We start from the raw sequence: 18,266 nt of genomic DNA, 5'->3' as shown, positions 1-18,266 counted from the left end.
TAAACAGATACACACACAGCCCCTACCTTCCTCCACAGTGGAGTCGAGCTGGGTGACTTTCACGGCCAGCTGGTCCACTCTCTCCTGCAGGCTGCTCATCCTCAGGTAGAAGCTGTTGGCTTCATTAAACAGTTCACCAAATATGTCCTCTGCATGGCGACCTGCACACAGACAGACACACACACACTCACAGACTGGTTTTTACAGCTCATGGGGGCATTACATTGACTTAGATTCATTGTCCTAAACTAAACCCTTACCACTATCTTACCACCTAATCACAACTTTACCCTTTGTCTCCTTAAAATTCTGTGATTCACATGGTGGGGATCTGCCTTTTGTATAAAGATTCTGTGGCATCACATTTATTGCAAATTTTTAGTCATTAACAATCATGAAAGTATAATGTCTGCTCTACTAACTCTGCCTGCTGGGGTTTTCTTGTAAACAAACATTGTTTGTGTGAAGATTCATTAATGACCTTGGCAACATACTGTGGTAAAATGGGACTTGCATGTGTTGTGACGTAGACTTAGATCACATCACAATAGCAATTGTCATTCAACAAAAACAGGATTGTGAGATACTACTGCACACAATTGTATACTGTAGCACCATGCACGTGCATGTGGTGAATTGAGTGTAAAACAAAGAAAATGAGGGTCTGCTACTCAATATATCACAAAATTAGACACGGTACCTGGCTGGGGACATAGTAGAAGATTTTAAAATCTTCACTGATTTTAAAAACATTGGAGACCACAGACGTAAGGACAGTTTCAACCGATTTTTCATAATTCTCTGAATGCACACACTAGAGAATTCATCAAGAGACCACACACCTGCCAGCTATAGTGACTTCGTGACACACGCCATTTCTTTGTCGGCCCTATTGTAGTAACGTTACGTCTTGCACAATACGTTAAAAAGACTTGTGTTGTCCGCATAATTCAACAAGCATGTCTTCATCAATGCTAAATTTGGTGCTGGTTTTGTTTGGTCTGCTACCATGTTTGGTAGCAAATCGTTGAAAAAGCAGCCTGTGAAAAAACTGTGAGTTTATGTAGGAATTTACAGGACCAATAGTTACTGCCATCACTGGATGAGGTGCACTTGAGAAGGCACTTTAAAACCAACTGCTCCAGTGGAGCTTTATAGGGGCAGGCAGATCAAACTGTGGTTCATGTGGGCTTCCAGTCAAGATTCAGGTTATACTATTTTAACTACTGTTTACTCTCCGGACTTGCAGAGTGATGCAGGTGGCATAGCAGCAGTCTCTTGCCCAAAATATTGTCTTTTATTTGGAAATAACTACTACACATTGTTCTCTCGGGCTGGTTTACCAGCAGGCATTGAAGAGTTTGATGTGAGCAACAGAAATTACTGATTCTTGGTGAGATAGATCCTACACAAAGAAATGTAAAAAGGGCCCAAAAATAGCATAATAAAACAAATTTATGACAAGAGCTGATGCTGTTCCTCCACCTCCCTCTGTCTGGCTCAGCAGTACAGGCTACTTCCTGCAGTGCACCTGTCGGACTGAATACTTAAAAAGGCCCTTTATGCCTGCGAGTGTGTCTGTGTCTGGTGCGACCGAGGGAGAGGTGCATATATTTAATTGTATTAACCAAGGTACAGAAATGCAGCCTTCTTCAATAACACAACCACTCCTAAAACCAATAAAATGCATACACATAGAGGATGAACAAACACCTGCAGCACATCATCAATGTCTCTTCATCTCTTTTCCTCTTTCTGTCTCATCTCTCAGCCCACAACATGACAGATGGAGCAGAGGTAGAGCGTTCACACATTTGCAGTGAGCTGTCACTGAATTTAAATTGGCCCCTTTTAATCAAATCTAAATATCTTTTTTTTAATATATTTCCAGAGACCCAGCTTCTCTTTCCACATTGTTTTGCATCCTGAAAAACAGCAACATCACCTTAGAATTAATGCATTGTTTAAAAACGGACCACACAAGTTTATTATAGGCCGTTACGAAGAAAACATTCTAGAGATAAAAGAAAATGATGGGTGCTCTGATTATGATGCATCTGGACCCTGCTAACTGCAGAATACTGACTCATGGATTTTACTGCTGGGTAATTCTTAGAGCTGCGTCACAGCAAGCACAACATGTTTATGAGAGTGTTGTTGTGTCTATAAAAATCATCTTGAATTTATTGTATTCCACGTTTCCCCACTAAATGCCCTGATAACTGTACTTAATGCTTACTTCTCTTGACATACAGTTAATCAACATGTGCAAATGATACATTTACAGGAACACAGCTCTCAATTCATAACTAGTGGGTGTGACTGCAAAATGCCAAGGATGACAGACTGGGATCTGCTCACAGCAATTCAGAGGTTGTCGGTAACACAAGTCCTCATGTGGCGAAGCGTGAACGTAAGCGCCTTTTTTTGTTCATGACCTGAAAGGATCACCTGGAAACTGTAGTGTCTACAGGGCGTTGCAGGAATATCTCCCTACTTCTCTTCTTCGCAATTCAATTATCAGACATGATTTTAATTGTCCATCTCTTTAAGGTATTCCCCACCTCTTGCCCATGGTCAGCTGGGAGAGGCTCCAGCCCACCCTGCCCCCATGATCCACTACAAGATAAGTGGTATAGGTAATAGATGGATATGTGATTTTAAGTTAAGATTTTAAAATTATGCTCACTCAGACTGCCCAGCTGTTTGATGATGGCTGCCAGGGTGCTGTTGGTGACACACTCCAGTTCACTGGTCACTCCATCTGGCAGCGCCCCACGGCACAGGTGCCTGGGTTCGATGTTCCTCTTCACCAACGGCATGCTGCGCTACACCTGAGGAAGCAACAGAGCAGAAAGAGAAATGATTGGTTAATTGTGAGAATTAATCTAGATCTTTACTCCATGTAAGGTTTTATAATATGTGACATGACATCCCCTAAAACTATACCTTAAGCTGAATGACTGAATGTTGCTCCTGATCATGTAACAAGCTGCAGCTCCGTATTTAAATTCCCTGCAGGAAAAGTAAATACCACATCACAGCTCCGAGACAGGCGAGAACAAAAGAAAAAAAAAAAAAAAGCTGAAGAAAAGCAATTTGGTGCTCAGCTGTGAGTCTTGATGAAAACTGAGGTGTCATGTCCACCGTGCGACACAGTCACACATCACGCTGCTTAATGTTGCTGCGGCTAAGATGAGCCAAGAGCCAAATGGGCCGGAAAGATGTTTCTAAATGGTGCTAACGAGCTGCAACTGTGGCCGGAGAAACCACGAGGGACAGAGATAGAGTGCGGGAGAGAAAAAGGCAGTAACAGCAGATGAAAGGAGGATGGAATAAAAGCTTAAAAGGAAGAAAAAATAAGGGAAAAAGACTGATAGAGGCGAACTAAAAGTGAGCAAGACAGAGATATAAGAAGATTGAGTGACTGTGTGAAAGAGAGTGGCCAGACTACAGGGGGTAAGATACTTATTTTTTTAGGTTTAAAAATGCAAGTTATTGGCCTGAAGTGTGCCGTGGTCAAAATGAGCAGGTTTTAAGATATTTTTCAGTGAGCAACCTGCCAGTTCAAGTCTATAATTCTGGAGCTCAAGTGTTAAATGTTTTGGTTGTCAAGCAGCACTAAGGAGATTGAAAATGACTTTGAGGGTTGCTGAAGTGGGGAATTATCCAAATAGAAAAAAAAAATAGGTCTTAAAAAGACATCCTTAAGATACAGTAGAGTAGAGACCAGGACAGAACAGGGTTAAGCAATTATGTAATCTGATAAACAATCAGCCAATAACAGCAAATAAAAAGCAGGTTTACCTATAAATTACATGAACTGTAAATGTAGACTGTAATTTTGCTCTTTGAAGCAAATGATAATGATAGAGAGAGAAGGAAAGTGATGAAGAGCATTTAGAGCAAGAGCTACTGACACGTGAGAGGAAAGTGCTGTGCTCTTCTGAGTTTGGAGTGAACTCTCTATGTGGGACGCGTTTGTTATTTTTGGGCCATCGTTTTACGTGCAAAGTGTGTAACAGCGCGCGTCCATGTGGCCTGTTTGTCTGCGTGCTTCAGAATTAAAAGCACGTGGGGCTTCTTGGCGTGTGTGCGTTCCCACTGTTGCGCACGTGAACGAGGGCGCATATGTGCATGTGGGAGGTGTGTCTGTTCCCAGGTCAGTGCTGTTCTCACACTGTCTCCCACGCTTCTAATGTGAAATTTCCGGGATGAGAGAAATGAAGATGAGACAACGGAGATAAACAGCGACACAAGAATTTCCTTGCAGAATATGTGAGCTTAGAGAAGCTTAGCAGAAGAATTCTGATAAAAAACATACCAACACCTATCAATAACATCAAGTCTGAAGCTGATTTGGACTCAATGTCTGCATGTGTTCACATGACTCCCTAATTTGTCCTGAACCACACGTCAACTTTACTAAAAAGTGACTAGTTTGTCCTCTTTATGTCTCTCTCTCACACACGTTCTCCTCCCCTTCCTCCCTCTAATAGCTTCTGACATTCAATTACACAAACCACCTCAGATAATGTCGGCTTGTCTTGAGAGTGTGATCGAGCTTCCCTGAGTGTGTGTGTGCATGTGTGTGAGCCAATATCGACCCATAGCTCCAGCTGCTGTAAATAATCTGACACCGTAGCTGTTTAATAATACATACACCCTCCCTCTCACCAGCTATAGCCGCCTCGTAGCAGCTGTTCGTCTCTTACTTTCCTCATTCGTTCAATCCCTCGCTATTGGGCTTTTTTTTTTTTTTGCTTCATTTTCTTGTTATAGACCTTCTCTCCATCTTTTCCTGGTTTTCATTAATAAATCAGTAAGGGGGAATATCTCATCCTCTAGACTGTCTAAGACTGGAGTAGGTATTCCCCATGTCTGGGTTCATCTCAGAGTGGGTGTGTGTTCAGTGCTGGATAACAGAGGGGCCGTGTGTGAGGGATGCTGATGTGTGTACTAGATATTGAGGCCATTTAGTCTGGGTTTGTGATGTCGGCTTACATGCATGAAATGATGCGGATCCTCTTGCTTTCTGTGGCACGCACGCACGCGCACACGCACGCGCGCGCACACACACACACAGACAGCATTTTGACCCAAAGGCTCTTGTTCTCACAAAAGTTCATTCAGGTCAGTTACAGGGCAAACTGGCAGCAGCCTGCTGTGTCACACTAGAGACTAAGGAACAAAAAAGAGGGGCCCAAAAATACCTAAAGTTACATTATTTCAACAGCTCTGATGAAAAGATCCTGCTTGAACAGTGATCCTGGTAGTCATTATGCGTCTGGATAGAGAGGACAAAGATCGTAGACAGAAAAGTCAATAACAGGGAATGAATGGGTATTGCTGGGAAACCACACAAAGCTCTACCAGGGAAAAATGAGATATGCTGGGATCAGACTACATAATACTTATGTCTTTACAGACAGTCACATTAGGTTACTGGGTTATTACCAACAATATTTAAGACATGTAAGAGAGAATTTGACCTTTAACATACTGTAATTCACGGACCATTTACAGCCAGGCATTTTAAGACTCTGAGACCAGAGGAAGGTGAAGAGAAAATTTAGAAGATGACAGGGAGGAAGAAGGAGAGTTGCAAAAAGTATGTCATGGAGCCATAGGGAGGTTGTCTCGGCAACACGCAGTCTGCTCTGTGACTGAAAATAGTATGAAAGAGAGAGAGAGAGAGAATAAGCAGACAGCAGGACAGGAAAGAGTTAGAGAATACAGAGTTAAATAAAGAAAGGAGATAAAGGATGGGCAACCCTGTGAAAAGTAAAGGTTGTAACTTTAAATTCTAAGCAGATATCCAGAGGATTTACTGCTGCCTGACACCTGCACTTATGCAGCACAGGAGACTTTAGGGCCCAGCACTGATTTAGCAACAGAGGATGTTGTCAAACAGTTTGGGAAGCTGAACTCTGACAGGCCACTTCAGATCAAAGATTTATGACAAGATGAAACTGTTTAAGGACACGGCAGAGAAGAGCTGCAGCTGCATGAATTAGCCCATCAGAGGCTGGTAGCTATTGGCTGCTGGCATTCAAGGATAGGATTTCTGAAATGAGAGGTGAAGAGTTTCCCTGTGTTAACCCGGATTAGGTTATAGTTACATATCTGCAACCTCTGAGTTAGTTTCATCTAGATATTTTTAAGTAAACCTTAGGATACAGCAGAATAATCAAAGTGGAAATATTTGATAGAGGTCTTGTGATGGTAATTTCCAAGTATCTATTCAATAATTCAGTAATGTCAAGACTGGGACTATTCTCTACAGGCAGCAGCTGGTTAGCTTGGCTGAGTATAATGAATGGAAACCAGGGGGCTCACTTCACCTGGCTCCTTGCACCTTGCAGTTGATTAGTTTAGTTGTTAGTTGTTGAAAATGTGTTCCAATTTTGAGCCATCGCTGTAGGTGCCATATAATAAACACTTCTATAATGTTTAATCAAATGTCCTAAACTAAACTTAACCATCAGAGACCCAACTTGTGGTCTTTCTATTGTAATTTTCTAATCACAAGGGCACTTTAACCTCTTAGCTCCACCCCGCTCCTAAAGTTGTAGCGTTATGTCCAGATATTTCACCAAAGATTTTTAAAGCTTTTAAAGCAATTTAGGATGAATAATCACAGCGACTACAGTTCCTTGATATTTAACAACAGTACAAATACAGTATAGTATGCTGCTTCTTACCTTTCTGTCGTGTTACTTCATATGTGTACTCAAACATAGAGTGTCGCATATTGTTTTGTTCGTTTAAATCCATAGAACAAAGTGCATCAATTTTTTAGTCCAAAAGACGTATTATTATATTGTAAATCCATAAAACCATCGTCCTCCTCATAAAAAGCTGTAATCCAGTTTGTTTTACCGTTGATTTCGCCGTTTATTCAGTAAAGTTTGACATAGCAAGCTTCTGTGAATCACATGAGGCCTCAATCAAACCTGTTCGTTACGTTTTACAGCCTAAAACCCTAAAACCAATAGAATTCACATCCTCAGATTGACAGTAGAATCAGCCAGTCACATTGTTCGTCAATGGTGACTGACGCATCTTGTAGCCAATGATGAGGCCTTTCCAACAGTATATGACTCGATTTGTTTGGTGACGCATCAGTGGGCTTTAACGCAGCCCCTCCTTACTGTAAATGTAGCCATGACAACACTGGGCAGGCAGCGCTCGACGCTAGAGGGGGAGGGGAGTCATATTTCACATTTTACAGCGCGCCGATAGAAAACTGGGACGCTTTTGCTTCAAACGACACCAAGGCCGTCAATATAACTCTTAAAATGTAAGAACAACAGCTAGTTTTATTTGGCTATGTGTTGTTCGCCCGTGTGCCGAAGAAAAAAGGGGGGGGGGGGGGGGGGGGGGGGGGGGGGGGGGGTGTACCCAAAAGGTTGCAGGTAGTTTACACCGTGACTAATGGACTTATCTGGGAATCTATCCAATGTCCACCTCTTGGTCATGTGGCTGTGCGGCACATTTCTCTCTCCTCGCTATCTACATTTAACACTCCATGCTGGTCTTCCACACAACCATCTCATCCTCATCATCATATTTTAATGGCCATGGGTATAATTACAGTTATAATCAGATAAGACTTTATCCTTCTGATCCAAAGCTGACTGCAGCCTGTTGGTGAAGAAGCACTGAAATGTTGGGCAAAACATTGCCCCCAGTTTGGATGCTGCACCCAAACACCTCCCCAGGGTGCACACAGAAAGATTTAGTCTGGTTTTAAACTTTAGTCTGAAATTCTATATTTGATGTATTTTAGACATAAAACTAAATAGATGGTGAATTATTTCCAAAATTTCACACAATTTGCTGTATGTACATGAGTGTGCGTCTGAGAGACACAACTAAATGAAGAGACTGTATTAATTATTGTCCTTAACCAAACTCATCATTCCCACAGGCGGTCAGGCAGGCATGAGCTAATGCTATTACTGCTCCGTCTGCTTGGCCATAAAGACTTAAGCTCACGCAAATGATCGCAGACACATACACACGGCTCTCTTGGTGTGCTACTCTGAGCTAAGTAGTACTCTGAAATAACTGACTTAAAGGTACAAAAAGGGCTCATCTCAGATCTGAGATTTCTGATAAGGTTTTAGATTATGGGTAATAGTGTACAGCAAAATCCCTCCAGCTTACAGTTGTAACAGTACAGTGTGCAAACACCACATACAGGTAACTGCTGTAAGTCAGGGGATGCAGTCAGATTTTATATAGAATATGTTTACTTGAAGACATCCATACAGATTCAAGGGTTAAATGAAAAACAACCTCTTTAGTAATTTTCTTGCTTTTAAAAATGAGTGAGAGTTTCAGACTTATTAGTGCCTGGTATGGGTTTAAAAAAAATTTGAAAGCCTATGGCAAGATAAGTGGAGGAAATAGGTTTTTAAAGAATTGACATCCTTTCCAAACTAGTGACCATGATTTGTGGAAGCTATAGGAGACCTGAAAAACAAAGAATTTCCATGTCAGTTTTGTGTATTTCCTAACAGGAAAACCAGAGTATTTCAAAAGCCACAGCACAAATATTTTAAAGGCCTCAACTCCTTTTTTATTATTGACAATTTTTGCTTTGCTGCTTTTTAGATCAGGTAAACTCTGCTCTGGCAATACCAAACAGCTTGAGATCCATGTAATAAAACAGCCAAGATCATAAAGCCAGGCCTCACAGTCAGTGAGGACCCAGCTATGAAAACAGGAAAATGAGCCAACACAGTGAAACAGAGCTAGTGTTTTATTCTGAGTCAGGATTACTCTGGCTTGGCTCTGCAGGCCCGGGAAGCTCTGTACTTGGTTCTATGCCACAAGTCAGCTAACAAAAGCATCAGAAAATGGAAAGCAGAATAAAGCGCAAAATTAAAAAAAAAAAAAAGTAAAACTTGAACAAGCTCTTAGCTGAAGAAAAACCTATTTTTTTTAAATAAATAACCTTATTTAGTTTAATGTTAACAAAATAGCAGAAAACTGGTTTTGACAGGGAATCAATTTAAATTTCAACCACTGCGAATCCAGTTACAGCTTCATTTTACCCCAACCCCCTGCACGCTGCTTCTCGCCGCCTTCTGGCCTCCTTTCCCCTCCTCTCCCCTCCTCTCCTCCTTCATCTTGAAGTCTCTATATCCCTCATGGCCCCTCCACACTCTCATTTATCCCTCTCTTTGATGTTTGTATTTATTGATGCTCTTGGGTGAGCAGCCATTGTACAAAATGATCACAATTAAGATCCCCCTCTCCTCCCCCACCCCTTTTTGCACTAATCCTTCCTAAAAACAAATTATGCAAAACAGAGGAAAAGAGAGGAGCAGAGAGGAGATGAGAGATTTTACGCTTGCCTTTTGCTTCCTCTCTCCAGCTTTTTTTTTTTTCTGTGAAGCAGCAGTGGGCTTTGTGGAGTTGTTGTCATGGTTTCCTCTGAAGTATTTTCATTTTTGGCTGGATAATGAAGTGATCAGAGTAGGACTGAGGGAGACAGAAGCAAGTTTACATTGGGGCAATGAAATTCTGCAAGAGCTCTCAATCACTTCATTGTCTCTATGGGATATAGGTGTGTGTGTGTGTGTGTGTGTGTATACTGTATATGTGTAACGCGGTCATTTAAAGATGTGGGACCAAAGAACCAAAGGCAAAATGACACACATGCACAGCCACAGTATCCTAAATTTTAGAATATTCATTGCAGTACATGAGATTTGTTTTTATCTATTTATTATATTAGAGATTCATTCAGTGTCTCTGAGCTGTTATGACAGAAGTGAGACTCTGTTTTAACTCAATAGCGTGAGAGGAGCTGGACCATAAACTCGGATTTAATGCTATCTCAGCCTGCTTTATAGTGATGACTCTTTTCTTGTTTCAGCTCATTAACTATACGTTTGTGTAGTTTATGTTAATGCCAGTATTTTTCCTAGCCAGTGGCTCCAATTAATTTAACTAGAGTATAAAATATCAGTAAATAAAATTTATAGTTGGCTGCTGAAAACCACAGTATTAACAAGCAATGTTGTGAAATAAGTTGACACAGTAGGAATTCTGATTATTTTAAATACAATAAGACAAATCCAATAAGTACAGTGTCAGTAAGAGATTCATGTATTTTAAGCTAAAAGTTTAAGTATTGAGTGAAACACAGCATTGAAGTGACAACATCATCTGTCAGGAATGTACGTTTGCAGAGAATGACCAGAGTGCCTTACTGGACAACACTGCATTGAAAAAGTTACACCTACTTCAGATTTTTTTCTGTATGAGCCTGCGTTGTTTTTGCCGGTTCCAAATTCATACTATGCTTTAATAAGAGGTACACTCATTTTCCCATATGCTTAATAAGCCTAGGATTTTTTTTGGCTTAAAGGGGCAAAAACACTTGTATGACCCCCCCCCCGCCCCAGCTTTACATATTAAAAATTAAAAGGGTCAAATCTAAATCTGCAGCCACCAGCAACCTGAGTCTTCCTATTATTTGTGTTTTGCTCCCTTTTATCCTCTGCTAATGTGTTTAGTAAACAGGTCAGCCACAGAATGAATGCGACATGTCTGAACTGTTTTCAGCTCTCCACTCTGTGTGTGTTGTGAGAATTCTCCGCGTGCCCCTCTGCGACCCCGTCTCTCACAATTAAATGTGTTGGCCTCAGCACGATCGCAACAAGTCATCCGGCAGAACCATGTGACCTGACACAAACACACAAACACACACAAACACACACAAACACACACACACACACACACACACACACACACACACACACACACACACACACACACACACACACACACACACACACACATATATATACAATAAACTGGGTGTACTGGTCTGAGGTTAGGGGACAGCAGCGCCTGGGCACTGGGATGAAAACAGAAAGAGACAGGTCATATTAAAGCTGCGATAGGATGTGTCCCAGTTTCCCTGCTCCCAGTTTAAACTGGAGGGTGGAACAGGACAAATACTGGCAGAAAAAACACAAACATTAAGAGACACAGAAACAGTCTGTATTTTAAATTGCTGCATTCTGTTTAAGGAACAATCTCCCTAACCCTCACCCCATGTTTAGTGGCTTCTACTAAATGCAAACTGTTAGAACTAGAGCTCACACTAACACTACATGGTACTGATGGCTTCCCTTAAACATAGTTATTACTTCATTATCATTTAGAGGTAAGTTTTAGAGGGAGCACCGTATATTTTTTATTGTACTATCCTGACAAGAGTCTATCACTCAGCACTCTGGGACAGGCTCATTTACAGTGTGGGGTTTCCTCCCAGCATTTGTGATAGATAACAAATAAACACACCAGTCCTAACCTGAATCATACATGAGAACCATGATAATAAGTTTGGGATGGCCTTCTCTAAGTGAAACATTTCAAATTTGCAGCAGCATGAAATCTACGGTGTGCCTCACAGGAAGCGAGGAACTGAAAGTTGAGTGAAATCCAAGCTGTCTGTTGAGCAGCAGAGAGAGTTGCTCTGTCCCGAGGAAGACTCACTCAACAACATTAGAATTCCACTTTTCTGGTCCCTGTGGTGCACACCACCACAAAGCAGCTGGGCTGGTGAACGTGAGCCTGCTATATGGAGTTTGCTCACATCAGGCAACAAGATGTTTGGTTCAAACGAGGCCATATTTACCACACTTCCTAGAGCTGTTTTTGGATTGAGTGCTGCATGTAATGATGATCAGTTACTGCATTAAACAAGAAAATTAATGTAAGATTAACTGGTAATGAAAATAAATGCTTGTTGCAGCACTGTGAATAATAATTGTTGATGAATGTATGACTATTATTATTGTTCATTTATAAAATGTAAACTATATAAAACATCACAAGGCCCCAGAGCCTGAAGTCACATATTCAAAATGCTTTTTGTCTTAATAACTGTGCCAACTGTGAGCTTTAGTGCCATAAAAAACACAAAAGCAGCAAATCCTCAAATTTCAAACGCTAACAGCAAAGAAAGTTTGACATATCCTTGACCTTTTTTTTACTAATAAAGTACTGTACTTCCATTAAATTAAGCAAATGGAAAGAGGCAGCAGACATAATGGCTAACTTCCAAAAAACACAGGATCTGACAGCATCTCTTCTCAGATCCCCCTAGATGCCCACGTATTTCAAAGCACATGTCCAATTTCTGTTTTGGTCCAATTTGTCGCCTACAAGTCCAGGCTGAGAAATGATACATAAAATCTGTAGAATAGCCCTTTAATCACATTTGTGGACAGTTTTGTTTTTTTTGTTTTAGTTCTGTCCAGGGCACCCTAACAAAACTGTGGCCTATAATCTGAATCAGGGCCAAAAACCTGGACGTACATATTTACAGACAAAAGGGCAGGCTTCCAACAAAAACACCACCATTACCTTATAAGTCATCAAACCTCAGGACATTTAACAGGTTTACAGATCTCACATCAGTAACTCACCTTGAAGACCACAGGGATTAGTACAAATATCATGTTATAGATTTGCTCCTACCACCTATCACTTACGTTTCCCTCATTTAAAAAAATAAAAAAACACTAGCAAACATAACACACACACACACACACACACACTCAGCCTGTGGCAAAACAGAGAAACTTGATTGATAGATTCATCGATAAAACAACCAGCAACATCCGCATGTAAACACCCAACCACTGCCTCTAGCAACCATCAGGATGCCAATTAATGAGTCTGGAAATCGCTGAGTTAGGCTGACGTCCTCTGGCATGGCGTGAAAATAACAGATGAAGATGTGGCTGTGGAGCAGGAGAAGTTGGTGTGTAAAAGAAATTCTCATACGGTAACATCCACAACGCGCACACACAAATACAGTATCAGACTGAGGCACACAGCGAGACGATCCATGTCACTGTACAGTTTAACACCCACAGCAGTGTGTCATCAACAGACTGGACATACGTGCAGTTTGCACTGACGAAGTAACTGGACTGTGGCAGTGCAGCCAGAGGTTAATCATGATGAGTTTCGAAGAAATAAATAAGACAGCGTTTGTTTTAAAGCTTGGGTATTTCTTTAACATCAACAATATGCAACTAAAAATCTGCTATAAAGTTGTTTTTCCATTACTTACAGTATTTAAGACAGTTTAAGGGAATTGTTCAGTTACACTGTTACCTGTGTAAGGCCTCTTCTTGCATCACTGCCTTAACAATGACTTCTACAAGTACTATGCTCCAAATAAGGTTAAATTATTATGTTACATCTCTACTACTGCAAATCTGAAACAATATCATCAATAATATCATCATCAACATCTAGTCCTAGCTCCAGTGTAAGAAAGTTTTAACAGTATGAGTTTCCACCTGCGTTAGTTTATCCAACATAAGAGACCTATTAACTCTGAACCTAACTGTAAAAATGTGATATCAGTTTTTGCTTCCAGCTTCCACTTTCCATGGGAACAGAGTTATATATTCTGTATCCTCATGACTGAGCCTGCTCAACATGTTGAATGGTTATTCAAACTATGAATAGCCTTGAAGCAGATCTCTGAGTGGCCACATCACTCAGTCTGAGTGCACCCTGAAGAGGCTGCAGCGTGTCTTCAGAGTTCATTCAAACCATTAGCCACGAAAAGACGCACCGATGACACAACGTGTTCAAGGGAAAATCCAATAGAACGCAGAGGTCTGTTAAAATAACACAATCAAATCCCATTTCCTTTCACCTGGAAACGTTTAAATTCGACCAGATGTACTTCAAAGACGTGGAACAGACTGGAGGTTCGGGAACAAAAAAAAAGCTCCTCTGGGAGATATTGTAAAAACAGCAAATGTCCATGAGAGACTACATACATGTGGAAAACATATATTGTGTCTTTTACCCAGAGGAAGTCTCCTGGATGAGTGACTGAAAACTAAAGACGACTGTGAAAACACGCTCACCTGTGTAATCCTAATCATCCTGGGGCTTCAGCAAACAGCTCAGCGGCCTTAAATCTCAAGCAAAGACTCAGGAAGGTGCTGGCAGACAGAAACATACTGGGAATCTAAGACAGAAGGTTGTTTTCAGGCGGGCAGCAAACCTGCTTTGACATTTTTTGGTGGACATTTTAAGTGTCTATTCATTTGGTGACTATTTATGTTTGCATCTAAATCTTGGCAATAAAGCAGACAGGTTTCCTAAATATTCTCACTTCTTTTAAAATTGTTAATCACAGGATCTGTGTTAGTGAAAATAATGAATAATGCTGCATATTTCACATAGTGCACGTGTTTTAAAAACAGTTCTTGTGTAAAACTTTTATAAGGAAATTTTTTGAGTAGCTTCTATCTCTGAAAAACTATTTTTCACAAAGCAAAGTCCATGCTCTACACAGTGAAAATAAAAACTGAGGTATCAGGTGGTTTCTTAGATGCAAAATTAGGTCATTGCTTCTGTATAGTCCAAAATAACTTCTTTTTGCAGCATCCCATCCTCAAACCAAAGACCTTTCAGGTTACCAATTACAAATTCATCATTCATTGCACTCTTCACTGTTTCATCTCATTCATTCATTACAAAAAATAATCTGTTATGTTCAAGAATTTGTAGTAAAGACAACTGTGTTAAAAAAACAACACTACAAACGACTGCCCTTTGTGCCTTCAGCAGAAAACATGCCTTTGTGAAACAGCACATCATCATCACTTCTTTGTCTGTGTCACTCCCTGAAGTTACTGTGTGTAAATGCATGTTGTGTCAAAGCGTTCATGCTTTTATAGCACTCAGCTTCTTTGCCCTCCCTCCTTGATGATTCGCTTATGTAAGGAATCAACACAAGCTTGTTTGAGCACTGTCTCCTATGAATACAACTCTGTACTGTATGTCTGATTCTCTCTCTCACACACACACACACACAAACACACAAACACACAAACACACAAACACACAGGAAATGTATTATCTAACCAGCGTTCAACCAGGCTGGACTTGAGACGTGAAACGTCTCAGTTGCAGCTCACAGAACAGAACTTAGTATATTTGTTAATGACAGACTGGTTATTTTCTGTGGGAAATGCTGAAATACTGCTTCAATTGGCAGGGGCCTCACATTTCTCCATCACTGACTTTATCCAGTTATAATATTAGTGTTGTGTTGGTTTCACTCTGTGGCTTGTATGCCAAAATGCAGAGGTAACATTATGAATATAAAATATACGATGAAGGATGACCCAGTCAAAACTGGTTTTTGGCCCCGTGTAAGAATCGTTAACGTCTGTGCTGACTTGCATGTAAAAACGTTTCCTGCCTTGCAAGCAGAACAAGGATAAAACTAAAAATTCTTAAGAGTTCACTGACAGAGAGTAACAGGTCAAGGTCAACAATGGAGTACAAATACTGGAGCTTGGAGAGTACAAGCATAGTATCCTATCTTAACTTTCAATTTAGTGATAGATTTACTTTACAACTTGGCCTTTACTGCCCTGCAACACATCTCAGCACCATTCTGACAGGGGCTCCGATCCGCATAGGGAGGATTAGAAATATAACATAAGGTATTATTTTTCTTTTCAAGTCTGTAACCAACAAATGTGTTTAATAGATCCACTTATTCTTGTTTTGGATAACTGATTAATATTTGGGCCTATAAAGATCTTTGGATTATTTACTATAATATCCCAGAGCTCAAACTGTATTCAAATGACTTGCTTTGTAGACGTCTCCTACTCAAAATATATTAAAATATATGAAATTAAGACACGAAATGAAGTAAAATCTGACTTTTTTGCTGGATAAATTACTTAGATGTTTATATGCATTATTAATATGTTTGCAGAGTAATTCTCTTCTGATCTGACTGATTAATTTCTTCTAGCTCTAATGTGAATGATCAAATCGGACTAATTTATTCTAAGTGTTTGCACAAGTATCACTTGCCCTAAAAACATCATGAAAAGCAGCAATCAGCAACGATCTGCACAAATCCTACCAGAAGGCTGAGGTTCAGCAGGTGTTCGGGAAACAGACAGGGAATTTCAGCCACATCTACAAGAGCAACAGGAGCAATATCAAGAGCAGCAGCAGCAGCAAGAAGATCCACAATAATAAAAATGAAGACATTAGTTACTTAGGTTGGGACTAACAGCTGAGACAAGTACATACAGTAACCCAAGAGGCCAAAAATAATGCATTTCACACCTTTAGGAAGAATACTGAATATATATTGCCTACTTATGAATGTCCAGAGCTGTAGGGAAAAAAAAAAAAAAAAGTGTGCTGGGACTTCAGGTACAGACACATCCAAAGCATGTCATCTCTATACAGAAGTCCATTTAAAAAACATGTTGTTTTAACAGCATTGGCGGACAGAATGGCTGGCACGGACTAATCCTCTGCACACCTCCCGTATAAGCTCCACTGCTCTCTGTCTCATCGACACAGAGACACTAGACTGTTTGCTGCCAAATCCTCTGACACATTCAGCCAACTGGTGACATTTTGTTGCAGGGGGACAGCAGAGACACCTGAGCAGGGCGTTGAAAACCACCGTCACGATTACAGAGGGGGGGGGGGGGGGGGGGGAATGGGAGGAAAACCAGCAGCACTCGGCTTCAAGCCTGCAGATAAATAGGCTCGGGTTAATAAGCATGCAGCTCGACACGCTGCCTCTCCATAAGTGCGGCTTCATTGTGTTTTCTGCGTGTGTACGATGCAATAACAATAACAAACGCGCCCTCCCTCGTCGTACACGCTCCCACAGGAGGCATGTGCCCACGCCATTGCTGTGTCACATACATATCTGATTTAAAATCCGCTCAGGTTTACCTGGCTGCGGTCTCCCCCCCGTCACCTTCTTCCTCTTCTCTCGCTTATGTCTCTGGTTTTCTCAGGCCCCTGGTCTTCATCTCAGTCCAGACCGTCCATGTTCGCAGCTCGGCGGAGCAGGGCTGGATGGATGGATGGATGGATGGAGAGAGAGAGAGGTGGAGGAGGAAGAGGAGGAAGAGGAGGAAGAGGAGCGGAAGCCTTTGAAGTGAGGAAATCTGGGTCCCTGCTCACAGCCCAGCTGCGTGGACGGGATTTATGTGGTTTCCAAGGCAGCGACCGTCGACCTGACGAGGGTCAAGTTGCCGCCTCAGGGACACCACTTCCGATTTTAACTTCAAAATAAAAGTCGTTGTTTTCAGAACCTTGCATTTTTAACAGTATTATTGTTGCATTGCATCACATACGCATAGTTTGTATTTTAATAAATTTAGGCTAGGTATGTAATTTTTAAGCATCAAAAACATTTTAGAAGATAAAAAACATATCGACATATTTACTACGTGTCTTTCTATGTGCATGTAACGACAATAATACTTTTGGTGGGTGCACTTTCGCGCTGCCTGAAAAATAAATAAATAAATAAATAAAATAAATATCTGCAGATGACAAATTATTTAAACTGATGAAAACATGTCAGGACTGCGTAAAATAACTTGGGTTTTTAAAATAAAATTTAAGCTAAAAATGGGTCTTGGCCCTTAAACCCGCAAACTTTGTTTTCTATTTTCTAACTTGTAGGCCAACGGTATATTTCTGAGTTAGTGATGCATTTGAATCAGTAGCATTTTTTCCCTTCACTCTATTAGCAAATAAAAGCCAGGCTGTGTCTGTGTGTTGTTCTGATATGGTCAAACCACTTTTGTGCAATGAAATATAAAATTATTATTTAGGTTAGAAGTAAGTATTTCAATTTTATTTTTTATTGTTTTTGCCAGTTGCAGTTTTAATCCTTATACATAAAGTAATAAGATTTCTAGTGATAACATCCTAATGTATCACTGTCACTCAGATACAGCTAATTTGCCCACCCCCTTCATATTTCTTAGGGTAGGCTAAACAAACAACTCTAATGTAGTAGAGTTTAACAGCAGCAGAAGTTAATGTTTTTACAGTTTTTACAGTGACTTACAGTCATTGTTTCGAAGAAGTGTGTGTTCAACGCTACCTACACACCCTGACTGCCGGTATTTCTAGTGGTGCCTTCTGTTAGATTGACGCAGCCCTCGGCTCAAGCGAACCAGGGGGATGCAGCAAATTGGAGCAAAGGCGCATGCGTATCCGAAGCGCTCCGATCTTTGCCGGTGATAGCCGAGACCACCACCCACTTCGTCGAGCAGCACAGGGCGCGTAGCTGATCTAAAGAGGAATATGGCACCTATAATTAAAGACGATGGTTCATTTCGCTTTAATGAGTTAGTTAATTCAAGGCAAGGAAGTATCTCAGTCATCAGATATTTTTTATTTCCGGTGATTAC

At 40.8% G+C, this 18,266-nt stretch overlaps 1 protein-coding gene across 2 annotated transcripts in view; it reads right to left on the bottom strand.

Moving 5' to 3' along the window:
• Nucleotides 1-17,027, bottom strand: part of LOC113145813 (wiskott-Aldrich syndrome protein family member 3) — a 30,575-nt gene extending 13,548 nt beyond the window's left edge. For both annotated transcript variants that reach the window (XM_026332905.1, XM_026332913.1), the window contains exons 1-3: nt 16,789-17,027; nt 2,690-2,834; nt 27-161 (exon numbers count right to left, since the gene is read on the bottom strand). In XM_026332905.1, coding sequence (XP_026188690.1) covers nt 27-161; nt 2,690-2,822 — 268 coding nt within the window. In that variant the 5' untranslated portion in view covers nt 2,823-2,834; nt 16,789-17,027. The remainder of the gene's footprint in view (nt 1-26; nt 162-2,689; nt 2,835-16,788) is intronic.
• Between the last annotated feature and the right edge of the window lie 1,239 nt (nt 17,028-18,266).

Source organism: Mastacembelus armatus, chromosome 18 (genome assembly GCF_900324485.2).
Source record: "Mastacembelus armatus chromosome 18, fMasArm1.2, whole genome shotgun sequence".
Lineage (NCBI taxonomy): Eukaryota > Metazoa > Chordata > Actinopteri > Synbranchiformes > Mastacembelidae > Mastacembelus > Mastacembelus armatus.
The sequence above is the reverse complement of the archived record's forward strand: the minus strand, read 5'-3'. Positions and strand labels throughout refer to the sequence as shown.